Source organism: Ambystoma mexicanum, chromosome 13 (assembly GCF_040938575.1).
Source record: "Ambystoma mexicanum isolate Mex_15411 chromosome 13, UKY_AmexF1_1, whole genome shotgun sequence".
NCBI classification, from domain to species: Eukaryota; Metazoa; Chordata; class Amphibia; order Caudata; family Ambystomatidae; genus Ambystoma; species Ambystoma mexicanum.
The window spans coordinates 86,630,466-86,655,592 of record NC_090938.1 but is presented as its reverse complement, the minus strand read 5'-3'; the positions used below and the strand labels follow the sequence as shown (position 1 = coordinate 86,655,592).

General features: G+C 44.4%; 1 protein-coding gene across 2 annotated transcripts in view; it reads right to left on the bottom strand.

Annotated features, from left to right (window-relative positions):
* Positions 1–8,418, bottom strand: part of LOC138520910 (cytochrome P450 2A5-like) — a 327,470-nt gene extending 319,052 nt beyond the window's left edge. Inside the window, exon 1 of one of the 2 annotated variants that reach the window (XM_069633338.1) lies at positions 7,294–8,418. In XM_069633338.1, coding sequence (XP_069489439.1) covers positions 7,294–7,473 — 180 coding nt within the window. In that variant the 5' untranslated portion in view covers positions 7,474–8,418. The remainder of the gene's footprint in view (positions 1–7,293) is intronic. The other variant, XM_069633337.1, reaches the window with a different exon arrangement.
* Positions 8,419–25,127: the final 16,709 nt, after the last annotated feature.

Below are 25,127 nucleotides of genomic sequence, written 5' to 3'. Positions count from 1 at the left end.
AGATTCCCCTTGGAAGTTTAGGGGTTAGAATCAGGTTGCAAAGGTTCTGAGGCCTGCTGAGAAGGATTCAGCTTGTGAATTAGGCCTTTGCTTCAAAGTTCTGGATTCTGGATTCTGGAGCTTGGTTCTAGAGTCTGGTCTCTTGATCTATCTGGATTCTGGAGTCTTCCAGCAGAGTGCTTTGCAAGGAATCGGTTGAAGAGTGGAAAGAGTGTGTCCCCTATCTGTCCTAAGGAGTCTCTTTTTATGTGTTTTCAAAGTGGGTGTGGAGGCTGATTTTACATGCCCAACCCCCTAAGGATTTGATAGGTTAGAAAATGTCCTGTCGCCTGACTGGAGAAACGAGTAGTGTGTCATCCTGTGTCATCAGGTGTCATGTTTATGGCTTAAGAAAAGAACATTCCCCTTTGCTTTTACTTAGAAAATACATTTTTCATAAAAAACTTATTTCCCAGATACACAAGTTATTGAGAATACAGGTACACATCACAGATTACTTAAGGTACATTCTTGTCCAACCCTGATCTTCCTATGAGCTTTAGTTCAGAAATGACAACTTATGCACGATTTTGGTGGGTTTGCCAAGATTGGTTCTGCACCAAATTTTACACAGACATACACTCCTTCTCTGAGCATATTACTGTAAGTGTTTATGTTTCTAGCATAAACACTGTATCTACAATATTAATAAATCCCGGGGTTTGGTCTCAGAACATCACCCAGCGTCCAGCTTAGTCTTGAATTGTGAGTGAATTTTTCATATTAACCGTCTCAAAGTTTGACATTTTGGTCAGCTTGGTACAATATTTTAGAGCCATTTTCAGTCTGGTCCGCCCCCCAGAGCTGGATGAGTCAGATGGTCACATGGCCTGTCTCTCCCAGAGCAGTTGTTGTTGACAGTTACACCCAAATTTAGCATATTCTATTCAGTCAAGGAATCTATTGTCTCTTTTTCCTGCCAGAAGGGGAAATCTCCTCCTCTCACAACAGTTCTAATTAACATGTCCATGCAATATCCTCTCCTCTTGGTAGGAAGGCCAGGTGTGAAGGGTTCCCATGGACAGAAGGAAGCTTCTTTTGTCGAGGTGGGGGTGTGTGGAATCTGTTTGATCCCAGTGTGGGAACACTTTTTAACTCTGCATCCAATGTCTACAAATTGTCTCTTCTTCCAATATAACCCACATTTTTAATACATACATTAAACAATTGCTTCCTTCAAGTCATTTCAGAATATAGTTGTACATTATCTCTACCCCTTAGGCTTCTGATAGCCAGTATTTCTTTGGTATAGTTTGGGTTCAGTTGTTCATTTTTACAAAGAATTGTTTTAAAACACCGGCTTCTGGTAGTGGTGAGTACTGGTATTGCACCCATTTTTGACAGCTGTCTATCTTTAAAAGGGGATTTAGCTTGATAGCATATGATTCTTGCTGACATTGTATTGATGTGGATTCTTGCAGTAGAATAATGTGGAACACCCAACAAGATGGTTGGATCTTTTTGGTGATTTGTGAGCCATGATTTTAGCACATTTTTGACAATCAAGAAACGGATTCCCACACAGCTCTGTGTTGCTTTTGGCAATCAGCATTGTTTTTTCCAAGTGGTTTCAGGCTACTTTGTGGGTAGCCCAATGGTGGTTTTTGGCAGTGGTCTCCTGTGCTCAATAATATAGGCAAAAGTGGATGGCAGCCTATCTTTCAGATTTTTAATGCACATTTTTTTGGATGGCTTTGAGCGAGCAGCATGCTTTCCAGTGGTCATTCTGATGTTTCTGCTGCCAGCAATGCACAGAACTGTTGCAGGGCTCGGATGAGTGGGTTAATACATCCCACAATCCCTGGGTCGAACCACACCCAAAAAGCTAGACCGCATAGCTCAGTTCATGGAACTGAGTTATGTGGGGGCTTCCATATTGCCCAAAGTGTATTACCACGTCCAGTGCCAAGTCAATCATCAGAGTCATGCAAGAGCCTGGAGCCACAGACACCAGTTCCGACTCCAAGTGGGTCGCAAATGAGATGGGGAGGCCTTTAAGGTCCATGTGGGGGATCATGGCCTGGGTCCAATATTTTGCCTAAGAGGGCAAGGGACAGGGATCATGACAGTAGGACACTGTTCTTCACCACCTCAAGACCCTTCCTGAACTGCTACAGCTGCCTGAAGAGGACCCGCTTTCTCTCATAATGCACAACCGCGCATTTTCAATGGACTACTGTGCGTTTCAGCATAAGGCTCCCCACTGCATAGGGCTGGACTGCTTAAGTTAGGGATAAACTCTGAAGAACTGCCTGCTCTATTGGTATTAACTTAACATTTTGTTGCAGGTTTTGGTTGTGTTTTTCGCTATTTTTTGCCACATTATGTGAAATGAAATTGTAGATATTGTAAATAGTGAAAGGTGTGTGTGTGGTAACTGTGTGAGATTACTTTGGTATATATTAGTGTTTCATTATTAAGGACTATAATAAATGTATATGTATTTTTTATATACACTTGCCTAAGCCTATTCTGTGGAGTTTGACTGTGTGTGCTCATTGTGGGCTTCCAATCACTCTTACCGCTCCTGAGACTTAGGGCCTAATTACGACCCTGGCGGAATGGGTTAACGGCTCCGCAAAAGGAGGCGGACCTGTTAAACCCGTTCCGCCACATTACGAGGTCCCCTCGCGGGACCCGGTAAGGATGCCTGGTAAAGAGGGGAAGAGGGAGCAAACAACGGGCCACTCGTAATCGGCCCGTTGTTTGCTCCCTCTCCCATTCCCATTCAGCCCTATGGGGAATGGGGAAGGTCCAGGCCCGGGTTCCTGGAGGGAGGAATTACCGGGCCCTCCAAACTCGGAATGGCCCGGTAATTCCCCATTCTGGGAACGCGGACCCGGACGCGATTTGGGCGGCAGCCATGCCCCCAATAGCGGCATAGCTAACGCTGAGGTCGTAATGAGGCCCTTAGTCTTGACCGCCAGCCAAGCTTCCATAGATTGGTTTGGTTTGTCCAGAAGGTTCCCCAGTTCCACTACACTAGGGTGGCCTCCTAAACTTCGGCCCACTAGGTCAGAGTTTAGAAATCCATCTTAAAATCTACCATCCCCTCATTGAAGCCATTCATGAGGTTGCTGGGAAATTTCTAGCCATTCTCCAGGAATATTAAACATTGAGAAAAGTCTTTCCAGACACCCCATTACCAGCCTCCTAACAACCTAACATTGTGAAAAGCAGATTCACAAACTAAACAACAAAACTGGGGACATAGCTCACCCAATAGAAAGAATGCACACATCATAGCAATACGCAAAAGCAAAATACCAGACAGCAGGCAGATCTTCAAGATATGGGGTTGTTTCCCTTTTCCATCCACCAATGTGGTGCGGCTGATGCACTAAACTCCTACCTGGAAATCTATAGGGCCTCATTACGTCCCAGGTGGTATGGGTTTAAGGGTGCCAGTAGAGCTGCCAGCGCCGTTAAACCCATAGCGCCCTATTACGAGGTCTCCTTGCTGGACCCGCTCTGGACGTCTGGTTTTACCAGATGTCCTTAGCGGGCCCCGCGAGGGGGCCAGCATGGTAACAACGGGCCCGTCATTAACGGGCCCGTTGTTAGCATGCTCCCCATTCCCAGTGAGCCCTATGGGTGCTCAAATGGGAATGAGGATGGTCCGGGTTCCCTGAATGGGGAAATACCGGGCCCTCCAAGGTCAGAATGGCCCCGTATTTCCCCATTCAGGGAACCCGGACCCGAGTTTAGAGATAGCCATGCTCTTGTTAAGGGCATGGCTACCTCCAAACTCGTAATGAGGCCCTATATGTTGATGAAGCTGGACAGACATACGCCACAGGGATAGGGATTGAACAGGCGGTGCTAGAGTATTACAACACAAATAAAGGCCTCTGTGTTGGGGAACATGTCCCAGAATACGAATGTGCTTATCCATAATGGGAAACTGAAAACAGAGACAGAAAAACATGTAAAATCATCTTCATGTTACAAACTGGATTTAATTAGCACAAGAGTTTTAGGTCACACTTCCCAAAAGAAAGTCTCATTTATCTGACGCCCCCCCCCCCCAAACTTGAGACACTTCAGAAAATAAACTAACAAATGAGAACCATGCCTCTCTTTCCCCACTAAATACACCTTCCAGCTTTTCATTGGCATATCTTGCCGGCCACCCTGTACCCAGGCAAGAGCACGGCCACCCTGTACCCAGGCTAGAGCATGGCCACCCTGTACCCAGGAAAGAGCACAGCCACCCTGTACACAGGCTAGAGCATGGCCACCCTGTACCCAGGAAAGAGCACAGCCACCCTGTACACAGGAAAGAGTGTGGCCACCCTGTTCCCAGGAAAGAGCATGGCCACGCTGTACCCAGTATAGAGCATGGCCACCCTGTACCCAGGAAAGATCACGGACACCCTGTACCTTGGGAAGAGTATGACCACCCTGTACCCAGGAAAGAACACAGCCACCCTCTACCTACGAAAGAGCACGGCCACCCTGTACCCAGGAAAGAGCACGGCCACCCTGTATCCCGACACGAGCACCGCCACACTGTGCAGAAGAAAGAGCAAGTCCACCCTTTACCCAGGCAAGAGCACAGCCACCGTGTACCCAGGAAAGAGCACAGCCACCCAGTACCCAGGCAAGAGCACGCCCACCCTGTACCCAAGCAAGAGCACGACCACCCTGTACCCAGGAAAGAGCTTGGCCAACCTGTACCCAGGTAAGAGCACAGCCACCCTGTACCCAGGAGAAAAGCATGGCCACCCTGTACCCAGTAAAGAGCATGGCCACCCTGTAGCCAGGAAAGAGCACGCCCACCATGTAGCCAGACAAGAGCACGGCCACCCTGTGCCCAGGAAAGAGAACAGCCACCCTGTACCCAGGAAAGAGTATGGCCACCCTGTGCCCAGGCAAGAGAACGGCCATCCTGTACACAGGAAAGAGCATGGCCACCCTTTATCCAGGCAAGAGCATGGCCACCCTGTACCCAGGAAAGAGCATGGCCACCCCGTACCCAGGCAAGAGCACAGCCACCCTGTACCCAGGAAAGAGCACCAGCACCCTATACCTAGGAAAGAGCATGGCCATTCTGTACCCAGGAATGAGCATTGCCACCCTGCATCCCGACACGAGCACGTCCACCCTGTGCACAAGAAAGAGCACGGCCAACCTGTACCCAGGAAAGAGCACAGCCACCCTGTACACAGGAAGGAGTGCAGCCACCCTGTTCCCAGGAAAGAGCATGGCCACCCTGTACCCAGTATAGAGCATGGCCACCCTGTACCCAGGAAAGATCACAGACACCCTGTACCTTGGGAAGAGTATGACCACCCTGTACCCAGGAAAGAACATGGCCACCCTCTACCTAGGAAAGAGCACGGCCACCCTATACCCAGGAAAGAGCACGGACACCATATATCCCGACACAAGCACGGACACACTGTGCACAAGATAGAGCAAGTCCACCCTTTACCCAGGCAAGAGCACAGCCACCTTGTACACAGGAAAGAGCACGGCCACCCAGTACCCATGCAAGAGCACGCCCACCCTGTACCCAAGCAGGAGCACGGCCAGCCTGTACCCAGGTACCCAGGAAAGAGCATGGCCACCCCGTACCCAGGTAACCGCACAGCCACCCTGTACCCAGGAGAAAAGCATGGCCACCCTGTACCCAGTAAAGAGCATGGCCACCCTGTACCCAGGAAAGAGCATGCCCACCATGTAGCCAGACAAGAGCACGGCCACCCTGTGCCCAGGAAAGAGAACAGCCACCCTGTACCCAGGAAGGAGTATGGCCACCCTGTGCCCAGGAAAGAGAATGGCCACTCTGTACCCAGGAAAGAGCATGGCCACCCTGTACCCAGGAAAGAACTCCGCCACCCTGTACCCAGGAAAGAACACGGCCACCCTATACCCAGGCAACAGCACGGCCACCCTGTACCCAGGAAAGAACACGGCCACCCTGTACCCAGGCAAGAGCACCGCCACCCTGTACCCAGGAAAGAGTATTGCCACCATGTACCTAGGAAAGAGCACGACCACCCTTCCCCCAGGCAAGAGCTGGCTCATTGCTATGCAAGTACTTAACAATGGGAAAATGTACACCTCATCAGTATTTTCTTGGGTTCCTTGTTAATTTTGCAGAAAAAAATACTTTGAGGTTATTTACGTCGAAGTGAATATTTCTTAATGTCACTTCATTTGTTGTTTTTCATTTGGGTGCGCCCCCATGCCGCCCTTCCCCTACACTACTACCCTTACGCCAAATCCCTCTCCACCCTCTTTTTACCCCTTAACCCACAACTATTTATATGTATTTCAAAGTAATTCGCAGTAAACCACTTTGAAGTAAATTATATCGAAATAATATCAAGCGCTGAAACCCTGGGCTACCATTTTCTTGTCAGTAACTTGGCTGCAGGACAGTAGCTTTTCACACTTCTGGTTAACTTTACAGAACAACTACTGCTTGTTCATGTTCTTCCTGCCAAATGACACTTTATTTTAACCAAAAAAAAACAAATTATCCCCCCAAAAACGTGAGTATTATTTGTGTATGTACAGTGATGTAGGGCTGTGACGTTCACATCTATTAGGCAACCAATAAAAACATGGATTCTGCAAATATTGGTAGGGGTCATTAGGGAGAGGTCATTCTGAAAGTCCGCCAATACCTTTATTGTGAAGTCATAGCTTCGTGAAAGTGCATAGTGCAACATTCCAAATACAGAGCAAGAGAACAGGCATTGACCAATAGCGAGAACAAGAGCAAAGATACACGAGCAGGCTGTATAAAGGCAAACAATACAATTAAAAGGTAAAAACGATACAAATATCTAGTGTGCAAGCTCCCCAACCCCATGCACACACTCCTAAACAGTGCCTACTTAGTATTGGCTAAAGAAAACCACGCTTGATGCATGTTCCATTTAGTCCCCTCCCATCACTCGAACTCTCCCTATTGTAGGAAGATCACTCAATGCTTCCCATCAAATCTGACATCTTATCTATTCCACGCTCTTTACTGATCAGAAGAGCATTCTTCTTCCCTGTATAGAAATATAAATAGATAAACAAATAGTGGGGAGACTCTACAGTAAGGAGGCTAAAGTGCCCAAGGCTGCTTTTTGCCGCTGCAAGTTAGCACATTGCAGGTTGCACCATTTTTTCACATGGTGCATCATGTCAGTGTGTGTAATGTACTAACGTGCAGCGGCAAAAAGCAGCCTTGGGCACTTTATGTAATGAATCTTCATGTATGCAATGGTAAGGATGGAAAAGGAAACTTACCTCCTTCAGTGATGTCAACATATCTTTGACCTTCACCTGGTGCAGGTTCCCAATGATAGGAAGAGGGGTGGGCCCAGGAGGCAGGCGGCTTCTTTCAGGGTTATTTTTCAAGTAATACAAGAAAAGCAGCAATGGAATGACGGCCAGTAGATAGACGGTCAAGTCTCCAGTTAAAATCATTCTTGAATTTGGTGACTGCTTCAATGAATAAGATTGTTCCCACCATATACTGGTCTCAAAGCCTTGCCTGCGCACTGTGCTATGTCGCTCCTCTTTGTGTCTCAAAGCCTTGCCTGCGTGCTGTGCTGTGTCGCTCCTCTACGCACTGTGCTGTGTGGCTCCTCTTTGTGTCTCAAAGCCTTGCCTGCGTGCTGTGTGGCTCCTCTGTGCACTGTGCTGTGTGGCTCCTCTTTGTGTCTCAAAGCCTTGCCTGCGGGCTGTGCTGCGTGGCTCCTCTTTGTGTCTCAAAGCCTTGCCTGCGCGCTGTGCTGCGTGGCTCCTCTTTGTGTCTCAAAGCCTTGCCTGCGCGCTGTGCTGCGTGGCTCCCCTTTGTGTCTCAAAGCCTTGACTGCACGCTGTGCTGTGTGGCTCCTCCTTGTGTCTCAAAGCCTTGCCTGCACGCTGTGCTGTGTGGCTCCTCCTTGTGTCTCAAAGCCTTGCCTGCACGTGTGCTGTGTGGCTCCTCCTTGTGTCTCAAAGCCTTGCCTGCACGCTGTGCTGTGTGGCTCCTCTTTGTGTCTCAAAGCCTTGCCTGCACGCTGTGCTGTGTGGCTCCTTTTTGTGTCTCAAATCCTTGCCTGCGGGCTGTGCTGTGTGGCTCCTCTTTGTGTCTCAAAACCTTGCCTGCGTGCTGTGCTGTGTGGCTCCTCTGTGTCTCAAAGCCTTGCCTCCGCGCTGTGCTGTGTGGCTCCGCCTTGCCTGCGCGCTGTGCTTTGTGGCTCCTCTTTGTGTCTCAAAGCCTTGCCTGCATACTGTGCTGTGTGGCTCCTCTTTGTGTCTCAAAGCCTTGCCTCCGCGCTGTGCTGTGTGGCTCCGCCCTTGCCTGCGCGCTGTGCTTTGTGGCTCCTCTTTGTGTCTCAAAGCCTTGCCTGCATACTGTGCTGTGTGGCTTCTCTTTGTGGATGCAGTGTAAGGCAGTGTGTTCTCTTTCAACACCTCTTCCTAGTTATACTGCCAATGGCAATGACGTGTGTACGCATAGCGATCATTTTTAAAGAGCATTGGCAGGTGGCTCAGAAGAGCGCTTAACTCTTGTGTACTCTTCTGTTATCACTGGGTACATTCCATCTGGGCAGTAATGAAAGCCGGGATTAGTAGTTAAACTCACATTGCTGATTCAGCGCAAACCAACAAATTGGGCATCCATGCATTTACTATTGAGTCATACAGAATTTATCATTACAAGAAATAATCCCTTAATTAATGTATAGTCGTCTTCGTTTGATCAATTCCATGCACCCTAGTGTCAACGGGGTGTGTTTCAAGTCTTGACATGCACCACTATTTGAATGCTTGGTGTTTAATCCTTCAATGTTTTGCATTCCCATTTGAAAATGTAAATTATAAATGCATAAAATGCATCCATGATGGTAAAACAGTACATGTCTACATGCTTCGGGAGAGGGGAAAAGTCAAATAATTTGTTTTAAATTAAGGTAGGAAGATTATCTCTGGTGGTTTAAGAGAAATTATTATCGATCCTCTCAGGGAAAGATCAGGCCATTGCATGCAGTCAGTGGTAGCAGCCAGGGTGGGCCCTCCACCACTCAAAACATACTCCCCTGATCTTGAGATGCTGGACTTCCTATAGGCACCCCACCATAGGCCCTCAGCGTCTACCATATGTTATTTGTTATTTTACTGCTTAATGCACTGACCTAGCTCGAGAGCAGCGCAGCTTTACTGCTTAATGCACTGACCTAGCTCGAGAGCAGCGCAGCACTGGACAGGGTGTGGATAGCCAGAGTTTGGGCTGCCATCTTTTAGCAGTAGTGCGGTCTGTGCATCGGTCTCTGTGTCCATAGGGATTGGTCCTTGCTCAGGTGTTAAAAAATACATGTTTTGAGGGGACCACCATATGGAGCCAAGGACGGAACGGTAGTGTGTGCAAGCCGTCAATAAGTGACGGCTTGTCTCCAGTCATTTGGAGCACAGCCGACATATACACTCCTCCAGGGGTAACCCCTTCCAAGCCCAGTAGTACTCCACTATAGGCAGGATGTTTAATCAAAGGTATTAGATAAAACGTTTTAGGTTCTTTGAGCAGAGTTTTTTCAAGTATGCCCTAGGGGTATCTGGTGTAAAGGCCTGATAGGAATATTCATGATATCTCTTTTTTTAGAGAGATGATCGATACTTTTTTATCCTGTCCCATTCCTTTGTCGGCTTCTTTAGGGTGGATTCAACAACAGCTAAACTGTACAAAAGCGACACAGGGAGAAGTAACTTTGCTAGATGAGAGGCTACACATTGCCGCAGTTCCTCTAGAAATCTATTTTTAGCCTACCTGACCAACTTTCATTTTCCCAATCAATTTCATCAAGGCGTTGGTATTTACGTACAATGATGTCAATTTGCATTGATCAATGGTTCCTTTGAGGTACCAGAAAGACTGGATTGAGGCTAGGTGATACTCCAGACTCAGGGCCTCGACAGGGACTGATGATGGAACCTAAAAATGTTGCCCTCAATCTTGTCCAACCACCCTACCTGTTTCAGCTAGAGAGCTTCTAGGCCATATAGCAAGCTAGGCATAATAAAAACTTGATACATTTCTAGAATCCCTTCTGTGTTATGTCCATATTGGTTGTCTATATAGTGCTTTGCTGCTGGCCACTTTCTCCAGATTTTGGGCATGAGTATGTTGCCATAGTATAGGTTTCGAGGTTGTTCTGCGATTTATTGGGAATCCCACATATTGATACTCTTCAATGATGTCTAGTTTGCTGTCTTTGAGCAGCCATTTGAAAGATGTTTATTTTGGTATTTTTCCAGCCAGACAGACGATTTCTGTCTTTTGTATATTTATTACCATATGGTGTTCTCATGCGTATTGGGCCAGTGCGTACAGGGAGAACTGCAGTTGCAGCGTTTCGGTGTAATATAAAAGTTGGTCTATGCCCCATTTCTTGAGCTTTCCCCAGAGCAAAGAACGATCCACCAGGTTAAAGGCCTTACTCAAATCCACAAAGCAAGAGAATAGATTTTGCTTTTGACCATCCAAGGCCTCGGCCATAAGGAAGTGTAGGGCACATATATTGTTATAGGTTCTGCATGTCTTCCTTAAGCCGACCTGGAAGGGTCTTAGGATGTCCTATTCTTCTGCCCAACCAGTGAGTCTTTTAAGCAATATGGTTGAAAATATTTTCTGACTGGAATAAAGCACGACCAACCGATGATAGTTGGCGGCATCAGATCTGCCACCATTTTTACAAACTGGGACAAGTACCGAGCACCGCCAGCTACTAGGGTATTCATTTGCCACTCGATTCAATCTCAGCAAATTGGCTCATCAATAGTTTTGCCCAGAGGGGTGAGCAAGATTTGAGCTCTGTAGCCATAGAAACGTTTTGATTTTTAATGATGTTTTCTATTTCCTCTATGTGCAGACCCAATCATCTGCCCTATGAGTTATAAATGATTGCCCTTTCCTACCCCAATGCTGGCTCCGTATTTGTATAGAGATCCTGGATTTGGGAGGCCCAAAATTACTCTGTCATTGGGTTTAGTTCGATAAGCAGTGGGGCTTTTTTTTTAGAAATTCATTAAAGTGCAACCAAAATTTGCGGCTGTTGTGAGATTGCAGCAAAGCCGTCAGAATTTGCCAATTTGCACTTGAAAGGGAGAATTTATGTTGTTTCATCCAGTTTTTATGACTGGTAGAAAGTAAGGTAAGGCTGGCCACCTTTTCAGATTTTGTCTGCATAATGTTGCTGCCAACGGCTGCTCTGTCTATACGAAGCTGTATTTTACATCGGTGTATAGTAGCATCAAATGGTCCCAATTCTATTCAACCCTTTTGCCCAAATGGGTTCCTGCTGAGTGTTAGTGAGAATTCTCAAGAATGGCTAATTTGCCTTACCTACTGAGTCCCTGAGCAGCTTTGCTGGATTTCTAGGATTTATTTTTTTCACCTGGTAAGAGTGTGACCCTTTTTTTCCACTCTTACATGTGTTTTGCTCTGTGTGTTTAACATTTTTGTGTTCATAGACTCTGGAGCCTAACCTACACCACAGGCATCATCTTTTTATTGTTTGTTACACAGCACCTTCAGTGCAGTGACACAGAGTTGTCTTTTAGACTTCCCAACTCAGACTCCATTTTTTGGGACGGACTACTTTCTCTCAGAACATGGAAAGTTGCCATTGACTTTATTAGTCTTTTAAAACCTTAGACACAGTTCACACCATCTTCCATGCAGTACTGGAAAGGGTTAATAGTTATCCATTTTTGTCTGTTTCTCTTGAGCCTTGTTTTGCTCCCTTTTCATCAAGATTTGGCTAGTGGCAGTGGTAACTACCTTATTTTTCCTACGCGGTTATTTTAAATAACCTTGGTCTTGTCTTAGGCTATCTTGGTAGCCTCGAATTTAAACCTGCTTGACCATATAGTTTTTAATATTGTTCCGGCTGGGTTTATTCACCATTTCTTTTTGAAAATGTCTTTCTTGTGTTTTTTTCTGCATGCCAAACCAGGTTTGGTTCCTTTGTTCACCGTCTTTTCCCGGGCTTCTACGCAGAAGCCATCCTTAGGTGCCTGTATGTCTAGGGGGGGACAGGATGTGAGGGAGGGGTTTAGGACTCCCTGTACAGGGTCTCCTTGGAGACCCATGTCGCACTCTGACATGATTAGCGGTGGTGACTGTCCGGCAGGACAGCCTCCCTGCTCTGTGATTGACAGCCAGGCTGTGTGAATGAGGGAAAACTGCATAAAAAGCGGGTCTCTGGGTCTGGAAAGGCAGAGTCGCCACTGGAACGAAAGAACCAATGAGGAGCTGATGGAAGAGGACCCCTACCACGACTGAACTGCCCGGTGAAGCCCTGCTGCAGGTGCGAATCCTCGAACTCGAACGACAAAGAAGATCCTCCAGGAATCTTCTTCCCTTGAGCTGGTGGGACCAACCAGTTCGCCCAAACTGCAAACCAGGACTCCCTCCTCTGGTCAAATTCACTGTACAGAGCTACAGTGGGCCGGATAGCCAGGAAAGTCAGACCCTGCTTGGGTTTTAAGGAGTGCAACTTTTATTCGTTGTTTTGCTCCGCTGCTGGTTTCTTCCCTGGGTGGTGCAGGACCCACCAGTCTTCCTACTTCATGTCAGTCTGACAGTCGCTTCAGGAACTGTGAGCCTTCAGGAACCACCAGGAACGTCCGCCTCAGGTACAGCTTCTTCTCCATTGAAAGGTACTGTTCAAATCCGTTTGTTCGTTTCGTTCAGCCGCGGTGAAAGTGTGTGAAATCTTTCTCCAATCTGAGGGCTTGTCCTTCTCTTGTCTTCTCTTTAAACAAACTTTTCTGCCGACCAGCTTCGTCCGGAACTCTTGGGAAAGACTTAACCGCAAACTACCCTGAACTGTGTGATCGTGAGCAAAAGACTTTTGTACTATTGTCCTATTTGCCATAAGCCTTTTTGATTTGATTCCCTCACTGTAGTTCCTCTTTCTAGATTGCCTTGCATACTTACCTGTTGGTGCTGCTCGATTTCTGCCTAACTTTGACTTTCCCTCCCTTTTTAATTAACAGAATGCCATTTTGCTCCCACTTCATTTTGTGAGCTTAACTTGTCTGAAAACTGTTGGGAGTGGTGAGGTGTATTAAGAGTGTGATTTTTAAACTGCTTTACTTTGGTGAAATGTTATATAACTGATTTGTAAATAAATGTATATTCTTTTACTCATAAACCTTGAGTCAGTGTTTGCCTGAATCATAGTAATTGCTGTCCTTTGTGTAACTATTAGTACTGCTCACTTGCTCTTGAGATACGTCTGGCTGCTCAGCCATTGCTACCACTTTTACTGTGTAGTACAGGTTTGTGCCAAAGATGAATTTGTGCTGCCACTTGTAGTCCTAATTGTGTGTGGTGTTCCCAAAGGGTACTGCATATAATTCTGTCTAACACTGGTGTACAGCGGTGAGGATCAAGAATAGTAATTACACTTAGAGTGCTGCTATTACCTTGGATCAACTAACCACAACTGGCTAACATCACTAAAAAGCAATATTAATCATGTCTGATATGGAAAGCTACAGTCAGGAGACCCCCCCCCCTTAGTTACACTGTGGATTGTTTAAAAAATCTGTGTAGAGAAAGGAATCCCTCTGCCAAAGGCAAAACGTTTGAATTGATTGAAAGATTGTTAAAGAACCAAAGTCTGGGGAGTGGGTGTAAAATGCCTGACTCTCCAGCAAATGTGGAAAATAATGAGAATGATAATGTGTATATTATTTATGAGTTAGAGGAAGTAAATGTGCCTCCTTATTTAGCCCTCACTGCTCCCTTACCTGCTCAACAACCTCAACCTTTGTCCACTGGGACCCCATCAGGTCCTACACTCAGTCTTGAATCATTGCTCTAGAGAAAATGAGGCTTGAACTGGAATTCAAACGTTTAAATGCTCAAACTGAACAAAAGCACCAAGAACTTAAGCTCAGACAAATTGAGTTGAATCATGAACTAGAAATGAAAAGGTTATCTCTTGAAAATACTTCTCTCCCAGAGTCTTGTAGGTCTTCCAGTCCTAATAGACCCCGTATGCCTAAAGAAATTGTGGGTATGTATGAGGTTAAGCTTGATATTTTGGATTGGTTGGTAATGTTTGAATATAACCATGGGATTCAAGGTCTCACATCGAATCAGTTGCTTCACTGGCTCTTCTCTAGGCTGCCCACTGTTGCATCTGATGTTGGAATGGAATTGGGAGAGGTGGATAGCATGGATTATGAGTGTGTGAAGCTAGCTTTAAATGCAAGATTTGGGAAGACCCCTTCTCAGTACCTTAAGAGGTTTAGGACCCTCAAAAAGCATGATGGCACCCTTTGGGCTACCTGGGTATGTGTTGAAACGCTCAGATGGTTGGGTTAAGGGTTACAGAGTGAACACTAATGAAGGTATAAGAAATCTTGTTATGTTGAGTCAATTTATGATGCCTGATCTCCTGAGCTCAGACAGCACTTGGCTGCTTCTAAGGAGATAGATCCAAAGAAGTTAGCTAAGGCTGCTTACTTGTGGGTTGCCAACAGGGCTACTCACAAGGATTCTGGGCCAACTCAGAAGAAGGATGAGGGAAAGCAGCCAAAGAAAGATAACAAGGAGAATTCTAATACCTCCAAATCAAAGAGGGCCACAAACAGCAACATAAGGGTAAACCACAAGGGAAACCGAATCAGGCTAGTGTACCATCTGGACCCAAACCAGATGGAGGTCAGAACAAACCCCTATTCATCAAAACATTTGGGAAATGTTATGTTTGTGGGTCAACTGACCATGTGAAAGGGGATCCCAGATGTAAGGGTAAAACTCCAGGGGTCAACACTGTTGCATTAGCCTTCTCCCCAGAGGAAGAAGTACCTATGGCAAGTGGAAACTTTCACCTACTGGCTGATGAACCCATGAGAGTCTCAGCTAGTGTTTATTTAGTGTCCCTGGGCCTGTGGAAACAACAGAATGTAGATGTCTATAATTCCATCCCAGATAATACTAAAGAATATTACAAAGATAGTGTTCTTGTGAATGACCAGGAGACTCCTGCCATCCAAGACACTGGAGCCAGCATAACTGTGGTGGATGAATAATTTTTCAAGGTGGAGGATGTTGCTAAGGCACCCAAATTCCTCACCAAGTTAGCTGGAGGCTCTGTGCAAATGCTTCCCCAGTTACCTGCTCTCATCCAGTGTAATGATATGACTATCAAAATACCTGTTAGTGTGCAGAGTGAAGTGCCTGGGAGAGTCCTGTTGGGTAATGACCTGAAAACTCTTGGAGTTGTGTCAAGCACCCCTAGGCCTCCCAGTAGGTGGAGACAGGCGCCCACTAGGCCTGCAAAGGAGAGGACCTTGAGAGGCTCTCCAGAGGAGTTGATAGAGGAAACTATCACTCCCACTCCACAGGAATTGCTCACTGCTATTTCTAGAAAGAATGAGGCAAAGAGGAAACCCAAGACCTCCAGGAAAAAGTCAGACAGCACTCCTGTGCTACCAACAAGGACATCCCCAAGATTGTCCAAAGTCACACCTGTGACTCCTCCCCCTGCTGAGGCAGAGTGTGAGGTGCAACCTTGTGTGGTTGAACCGGTTTCTGAAGAATCAGATCTGGAAGAAGACACTGTCTTAGTTGGAGATCTTGACTCTGTTGACCATCCTGAGCTGCAGACTTTACTGGCAACAGGGCAGACTTCAGCAGAGGACAAAGAGAGTGTCCTACTCTTGAAGGTCTTCGACAACCGGCTGCTAACCAACTTGATGGGCAAGAAGTTGGAAAGCACAGGTTAAGCTGGGAAGATGGCCTCTTCTACAGTGAACCGACTGAGTCTATCCCTGGGGACTGCAAAAGAATTGTAGTGCCCTTTGCTAACAGACTCCAGTTCCTACAGTTGGCCCATGAGATACCTTTGGTTGGTCATTTGAGTTTCAAAAAGACCAGTTAAAGGCTCTCCCTCTACTTCTACTGGCCTTTGATGGGTTCAGAAGTTGGCAAATTCTGTAGGAGCTGCCACACTTGCCAAACCTCTGGCAAGAGTTGAGCCAAGAACGTGGCAACGTGGCACCCCTGATGCCTCTCCCAGTGGTGGGAGTTCCTTTTTTTTTAATTAAAAGTTGTTTTATTAGTTTGATTGACAAACTTTTTACAACATCATAAAAAGATTAACAATGCATTAAACATAATTTGAATTCCGTATAAAATTTAAAATATTTTGCAAAAGGAAATGCTTTTTTTTGCTGCTATGTTTGATAATACATAATTCATTATTATAGATTAATATTTACATTCTTCTGAGCTAATTCTAACATAAATCTCTCAAGAAATATGCACAGTGTAACAATTGTTTTAAATGAATATCCCCACATAGATTTCTTCCAACACCATTCCCTGGCTTCTTGAGTCATACCTAAGACTTTTGGACCAATGAGAGAATATCTCAGAGCTTCAAATTAAGCACACTAGATGGTTAAATGTTTTAAATTTTCCACACAAGTATTTCCCTCGCAAAATCTACACCAGGGGATCTGGTTCATTGGAGTTTGCTTATTCCAAGTAATTGTTTTTTCAAAGGTATGTAGTTGATTGAGCTTAAATCTCAAGTATAAATCACGATAGCGATTAGCCGGGAATTTTACCAAATAAGCTCTACGAGGTATTCTAAGCGTGGCGAATTTTGCTGCTTCAGAGTACATTTTTTTTTTAATGGATATCATTCAGTGTTATTAGCCAATCATGCTCATATAATCGTTTCTTCACATAAGCCAAGCGATATTCAAGATCTATTGGTTTTAGGCCACAATCATCACGTTTATTGATCATAAGAGTTGAAAACGTAACCAACGAAATAGGCACTTGATTCTCAATCATAATTAAGAATTCCTCGTAGAGCGATTGGTGTGGTGGAAATACAAATTTTCCATAATTCGTTAGCTGTCGCCAATGGAATCTTGCTGTCATGATGCCTACCCCCGGGGACCCAGACCAAGTCCAGCAACCCTGGAAGCAGGCATCAAGTTATCCCAAGCAAGCCCAGCAACCCCTGCTAGGGGCTATTTGGGTATATTCCTGGCGTCTATGGCGCCAGGCTCATATGGAGAGTCAGTCCTGGCGCCATAGGCGCCAGGCTCATAGATTAAAACTTACCTGATGCAGACCATGCTGCAAACTTACCAGATGCAGACCATGCTGCAAGAGCTCCAAGCCAAAGGAGGCTTGGAAGGGACTACTTTACCTAGGGACTATTTTTTACTCGGGTGGGGCTGGGGAGGAATACTTACCTGGGACTACTTTGGAGGCTATTTAAACCACGCCTGAAGAGCAGCATACGCTTTGTGTTATTCTGCATCCAGCAGCGTAACGCTCACCGTGCCTGCAAGTCTGCATCCAGTCTTCTGCCACGCCCGCCTCGAGTTTGGAGCTCCTAGAAAAAGGGAGAAAGAAGGAGAAAAGGTTAGAACAAGAGCAATACCTTTGATCCTTACCTGAATTCCCGATCCATTGCGCCTTCGAGCTGGAAGAAAGAAGTTATTTCTTGCGCATCGCCTCGCCTGCTGCAGCGCCGTGCTGAACTCTGCGGCCTTCGCAGCATCTTCACATTCCACCGCATCCTCCTGCATGTTGCCGCTGCACTCCGGCACCTAAGGAGAAGACAATAACAGCAAGGTGAGCCAAGGGAATACACAGAGGAATATTAGTTACCCCCCCATAGACTTACCTGATTTTACCACCGGGGGTACTATTCCTCTTCACAGGTCGTCGCAGCTTCCACTGCATCTTCGCCGAACCCCGGCCCCTTAGGGGAAACAAAAGGACAGCAAGGTGAAACAAAGGGACTAACAAGGGGAACCCTCCTCACCACAATAGACTTACCTTATTTTACCGCCGGAGGTATTATTCCCCGAGACTTCATACTTTCTCTCAGCACCTGAATAAGGGAGAAAGCAACAGGTTACATATTGACATTATTTTATCGAACTGTGTTGGAAAATACAAATCCTTACCAGAATATTACCGGTTGCCACGAGGAACTCTTCACTAGGGTCAAGCTGCAACCTGCAAGGAATCGGACAAGAGAGAAAGTCAGGCATTTGAACTCTTACGAACTACATACTTACGGCGTCTTGCCGGGAATCTCAGAGTCAATATTGTTCTGGAACTCACCAATTCCTTCGAGCCAGTGAAGCAACTGTTTATCAACGCGCCTCTGCGCTCAATGCAGGATGGAGAGCTCATCTTTTCAAACCATCAGGTGAGACTATAAGAGGGGACATCAAAGGGGGAGAACAGAGGGGAGTGGGGGGGATTTGGTTAATTCCCTTTCTCCATTTGCAGAAGAATATTCCTATGGGCCAAGCAAACGAAGCTAGGTGGGCCAGTCCAGTCCGTCATCTCGGCCCTACGCGTCACATTGGTGGAGACCGTAGCTGTCCAGTCCAGATCAACGCCTCTGTGGGAGCCAGGTGAGCGTAACACTTGCTGATAGTTCTGAGATACCTAGCTCCTGTCGCAATATACAATTTGGTAGGGAGTTCGGTAATCTCAGTGTAGATTTCCATAATTGACCTTGGATTTGGTCCAGGATCGCATCAATGTTACACAAACATAAATCAAGCCCATATAATAAAACAGCTTCTACTTTCAGCTTGTAAAATTGCAAAAGTGGTACGATTGAAAATGTGCAATATTTCATGAACACAATACGCATCTTTGTCATCAAAACAGCTTTTTTTGCATCTAGGTTTAATAACCCGTTTTTTTTTTAAGGAAAATCAATCACATCATATCCCAAGTATCTCATATTCAGGTTAATAGGCATTGGAATAGAGTTTATGGACCATTTCATTGTAGAGATTCTCTTTTTCATGTTTTCTAATATGAAGATACTTGATTTCTCCACATTACATGTTAAATTATGTTTATCCAAGTATTCTGCAAATATTACGAGCTTTTTTTGTAAGCCATATGGTGTACGATTAAAGATTAGCACATCATCCACAAATGCAATCCATTGAATCCGCAAATGTCCCAATCTTGCAGGATAGGTGATCTCAGTTTTCCAAATTTGCTCGATACCAGCAAGGTAGAGATTAAGCAGGGTAGCTGCCAAGTTGCACCCCTGTTTAACCTCCACCTCAGTTGGTATAGGCTTTGTTGTTGAACCAGATTTGTTGATACGCACCAAATATGAAGTGCCTTGGTGTAATTTAGCCAGGATCGCAATTAGGGAATGAGGTATCCCCTTTGCATCAAGTTTGTCCCAAAGTAAATTCCTAATCACGCAGTCAAATGCTGCGGATAAGTCAAGGGATGCCATGTATAGGGCAGCTGTATTTGGAATTTTCGTTTGAGCAATTAAGTGTGCTAAAATAGTTGCATTCAGCGCAGTTCCCATTCTGGCCCGAAAGCCGATCTGGAATGCCGAGAATGTGTCAAGACGCTTTATAATCTCTTTTAGTTGCTGTAATAATAAAACAACAAAGGTTTTTGCTCTCGCATCAATCAATGCAATTGGACAAAAATTACCTGGGTTTGTGCTCGGACCTTTCTTATGAATGGGAACTATAACAGATTGCAACCATGAAGGTGGAATAAAAGATGATCGAATGATTTCATCAAATTGAAGTTTCAGCATCAGGGCCCATAATTGCACATTTTCTTTAAGAACACACAGAGGAATACAATCCGAGCCATGTGCTTTTGATTTATTTAGCTTTCCAAGGGCCCATGTAATATCTTCTAGAGACCAGCACTTACATTAATTTATTGAAAAATGATTCACTTTAGCCGATACTTCCAAAACATTTTCAGGTAATGCAAATTTATCCTTATAAAATTGGGTCCATGTTTCTGCACTGATGTTAGAAGATTGCTCAACCTTTCTTGAATCTTCATTACCCCTTAAAAGCGCCCAAGTAGATCGCCTGTGATTAGAACACAGTGATGCGATCATTTTTTGATTTGTAGAGTGATGAAGATAAATTCTATAGTTTTTTATATTATTGTAATATTTGTTAATTACTTTCCTTTTTTTAATTTGGTATCCACAATTAGATAATCCCATTTTGGATAAGTGCACAATATCTTGATTTTTTTGTTTTTTTAGAATTTTGATTCTCATGGCAAGTGAATCGACAACAGCAACCTGTGGTTGTTCTTTGGATTTAAGCAGGACCAAGTAAATAAGTGCTGTAGTAATGATAGTTGAATTTTGTAGTGCTTTTATCGCCCCTTTAATAGTTGTACCACTACAATTCATGCAGTTCAGCGTTAGCATTTTAATAATTGCATTTAGGTCACTGCACGTTTTCTCATTCCATCTTAATGATGCACCTGGACGATCTGGCAAGATAAATGTACTAAGAGGATCTTGTAACAAAGTTGTGATAATTAGTTGCATTTCTGAGTATAGAATACAATGATCACTTAATTGAATCATTGCAGTGTCTACTCCCGTACTGCTTGAAGATAATTCCACTGATACCGCAATATAGTCAATGCATGATTCTCTGTTGTTGCGAGACAATGTATATGGATTCTCTTTTGAAAGAAAGGGAAGTAGAACCATATGCCAGCGCTCATAAAAGAGCTGAAAGAGTACACCTCTTTTTCTATTCATCAATGATTGATTTTGAAGCAATGTTTTCAGTTCGGTAAGGGGAGCTTGAAGACAGTTAGAATTAAGGTCACCCCCCAAGATTACTTTTACATTAGGCCATTTACAAAAGACCTCATCAAACAGAATATCAAGATCATTAAACAATTTAGATATTGCGATAACTAGAGGATTGTAATACAATGAAACTATTAATACATAGTTTGTTTTAGATATTCCAAGTCAATTAAAATTGCAATAAAGGAATACGTCGACCATGTCAGTACCAGAGTGAAAGCAAGCCTAGTGTTTACCAAAATAGTGATTCCACCCGATGGTCTGCCTTTTGAGGGTCGCGTAGCAAGAGTGGAATACGCAACAAATCCACTAATTTCTAACTGCTTAACAGCCATTGTTTCTTGGCATAATACTATGTCTACGATTTTGTGAGGGGCATACATAGCTGCCCACATTTTTAAATTTTTGCTACTACGAGTGTTCGTTTTTTATTGAGTCCTTTTGAGACCCCAATAAAGCTGATAACCAAGTCCAATCCTTGGAAACAGCAGAAATTGCAACGAACTGCGTCAAAACTGCAGCCTCCGAAGAATGGAATCTATTAGGTGATGTTACTTGGTTATTTGTATTCAATACGATGGGAAGAGCAGTTTTGTTGAAGATTTTTGCTTCTTCAATCGTTTGGATTTGTGTAATAGATAATCCTAACGTTTTTAGCTCTCTTCTGTGGTTCCATATTAGTTCTGCAATTATTGGGGATTGCAGTTCAAAAGTTCAAATACCATCCTATGGTTTTTTATGGATGGAAGCGTAATCCAAATAATGTCACTGGATACCAGAGTTCTTAAGGCTGGAATTGTTTTAAAGGTCTGCAGCATGAATGATCTGTTTAGATCTTGATCTCCATTTATTTACATTGCACTAATCCAACCCAAGATACTGGATGTGGGTAGATCATGCATAGATTGATCCATAGTGTCCACCATTATGTGTGATTCTTTGATCATGGGTTCTTCTTCAAATTTTTTAATAGGCACATTTTCTTGAGATAGATGTTTCAAGTCATTTGAAGCAAGGACAGGAACATCCATGCTCTTTGGAATCTCATTGTTCTCCGGATACACTCAAACTGTTTTTTGTAATGCCTCGTGTCGTTGTTCAGCAGAATCCAGCGTGTTAATTTTACATTCTGACTCTACGACTAACTGAGTTGAGCAAGGTTCCTCTTGGAATTTCGCTGCCCGACTCGCGTGCTCCAATGGAACTTCCTGATCTAATTTTGCTCGTTCACTAGTTTTTTTATTTGGAATTGGTTTATAGAATACTGAGAGCAGAGATTGTTGTGAAGAAGATAATGAAGCTGAAAATTCTTTTTGTTTATCCATAATTGATTTTTCTGTCGCCGACATCTGCTTTTTTTCATTGGCACCAGCCAAGTTCGATTGAAGCTGTAAAGCTAGCCGACTTTCAAGTGAGAGCTCCTCCACATTAATCCCCAAATCGATGTTTAGTGTTTCCAGTAATTTTGCATTACGTAAATTCAATCTATTGATTGCACGTATGTGCAATCTTTTTTGTTTACGTTAAATAAATAGTTTTTGTCCTCCAAGATCAGAGGATTCCTTTGGTTGCAGGGGTCCAAGTTTGCACCTGCCCTCGTACTCTCTTCGTTTATTATTTCTATTAATTCAGATGGACTGTCAGGAGTTACAGCAAGATGTTTGTTCAAATGAAGCTCTTTGTGCAAATCTTTCGTTGAGGATTCCAGATCATTCGCCTGGTTAAAGAAAAGTATCTGATCTATTTTTTCTGCATGATCAGCTACCATTTGGTATAATTGTGCATGCGTGTAGATTTGGATACATTCCCCATTTCTTGATGCATTGAGAGTCTGAGCGAAAGTTGAGGGAAATCCATAAGTTGGACCACTCACATTCTTTTTTGGAATATCCTGAGTCTCAGTTAGTTCACTCTCTGATTGTGATGCGGTTGTCACAGTAGTCACAATGGTCGTGAAAGGAATATTCGGAGAGTGACAACCTTTTTGTTTTTTGTAGTTATCAGCAAATATGTATCCCTCGAGTTTATTAAGTTTTGAGGATATATCAAGAAGTGCTGTTTTTATATCACAGAGCACATAATGGGTATAATCATGCCCTTTGTCAAGGAGATTTAAAATCCTCGACATTATGGGATATGATGATTCAAAGATTTGGAGATCCTCAGAGGTTGGCTTTTGTTGAAAGTTTGAGTTGGTCTCAATATTCATAGATCTAGGTAAAATGAAATGTTGAGATTCAGGAGATGAGCATATTACCCCCTCTTTAATTTGGGCAGAATATTCATTATATGAATCCATTGTCACCGGTTTATTGGGTGAGGTTTCTGGGTCAACATAGGGTGCGTCAGTTTCTAGTACTGATATACGTGGAACATCACAATGAATGTGTACTTTATGTTTACCAAATGGACATGCTGTAACTGGCGTTGATGGGCCATCAGAGAGAATTATATGTTTTTCTAGCTCCATTAGTACTGCAGGTGCTAAGATCGAGATGTCAGAGGGTGGGCCTGTATTGATGCCTTCAATGCTGCCTAAATCGTGGTTAATCTCGGGATCTGGCACACTTAGAAAGCTTCTCCTCGTGTTAGAGGGTATAGTGTGGTTATCATGCATAATTTGGGTCATGCTCAGTGTGTTTACCTGATCATTGGCCATGCCCTTAGAGGGTCCATACATTAAGTCTAGTTTGGCCATTGTCAGGTCAATATTTCGTTTTTTTGGAATGATTATTGTCTCCTTAAGACCACTGCGTAGCCGGGAGAACATGTTATTTTATCCAAGATGCAAAAGTTTAGATTTTAAGTATTCAGCAATAAAATCACATCAGATTAACTCATGTGTTTTCTTAGCTATAAATCAGCAAGTCCTGCTGTTAGAATCAATGCTTATTAAATCTCAATTTTTGTGATCACAACTTTTGCTAAATAACACACCTTATAGAAACAAAGTCTCAGCAAAATAATACCCCATGTTCTCCTTTGCCCGCCACTCGAGCCGTTCCCTGTACCACTTCTATTCATGAGTTCAATTATCAGAAGCTTATTTCATCGGTTTGAGTGGGTACACCAAAGTATATGCATTAATCCCCATGGGTTAAAATCGAAACCACCACCTACCGCGCACCGCGAACAGCAAACAGTACTTATCAGGTACTTGACGGTCCATGTGCGGTGCACTTGTAGGTGTGGTTATAAGGACCCAGGAAGAGGTGTTATTCAAGCCACGAGGCGGGGCTTGCAGATCGGAAGTACCTTAAGCAAAACACAAAGAAGTGTGTTTAAATTTCCAGCACGATATTAATCACGTAACAACACACTACAATTGACACAATATCAGAGCTATCAACAAATAGTTGTGCACACTGGCAGCATAATGGGCACACTCCAATAATAATGGGCACACACAGCGTGAATTGCACCCCTGGTTCAGGGTCTAATGCGCACGCAGTAATTGTGCGACAAGTTGTAAGCAGTCACCTTGTTCCTGTGAAGTCAGGCAATCACAGTGTTGCAGCTCGAGACGTCCTCCGGACCGCAAGCGTTCCAACAGCCTCGAAATATGAAAGGAAGTTCTCCACAGTAAATCAATAGAAGGTTGAGGCAAACACAGCAAACAGTACTTATCAGGTACTTGACGGTGTGCACACAGTGCGCTGGTAGGTGTGGTTATAAGGACCCAGGAAGAGGCGTTAGTCAAGCCACGAGGCGGGGCTTCCAGATCGGAAGTACCTTGTTCCTGTGAAGTCAGGCAATCATGGTGTTGCAGCTCGAGACGTCCTCTGGGCGGCGAGCGTTCCAACAGCCTCGAAATATGAAAGGAAGTTTTCTGCAGTAAATCAATAGCAGGTTGAGGCAAACACAGCAAACAGAACTTATCAGGTACTTGACGGTACTTGGGAGTTCCTTTTGAGAGGGTGGGCACCGACATTGTTGGTCCCCTTGACCCTCCCACATCTTCAGGGAACAGGTTTATACTGGGTGTAGTAGACCATGCTACAAGATACCCAGAAGCCATATCTATGAGAACATTTACGGCTCAGGCGGTGGCTAAGGCTCTACTTGGTATTTTTACCAGAGTAGGGTTTCCTAAGGAAGTGATATCTGACAGGGGATCCAATTTTATGTCCCACTACATGTAAGCCATGTGGAAAATCTGTGGTGTCACTTACAAGTTCTCAACAGCCAAGTATCTCAGTACATTTGACCTAACCTCAGGCTATTGGCAAATAGCCCTGACAGACCATGTCAAGGAGAAAACTGAATTCTCAACCCCAGCAAGCGTCTACCAGTTCAAGGTTATGCCTTTTGGACTAAAGAATGCACCTGCTAGATTCCAATGGATGGTCAATCAAGTTCTGAATGGGATGGAGGACTTCTGCATGGCATACTTGGATGACATTGCAGTGTTTAGCCCTACATGGAAAGAACATGGAAAGAACATATTGATTATATTGGATATGTTTTGCA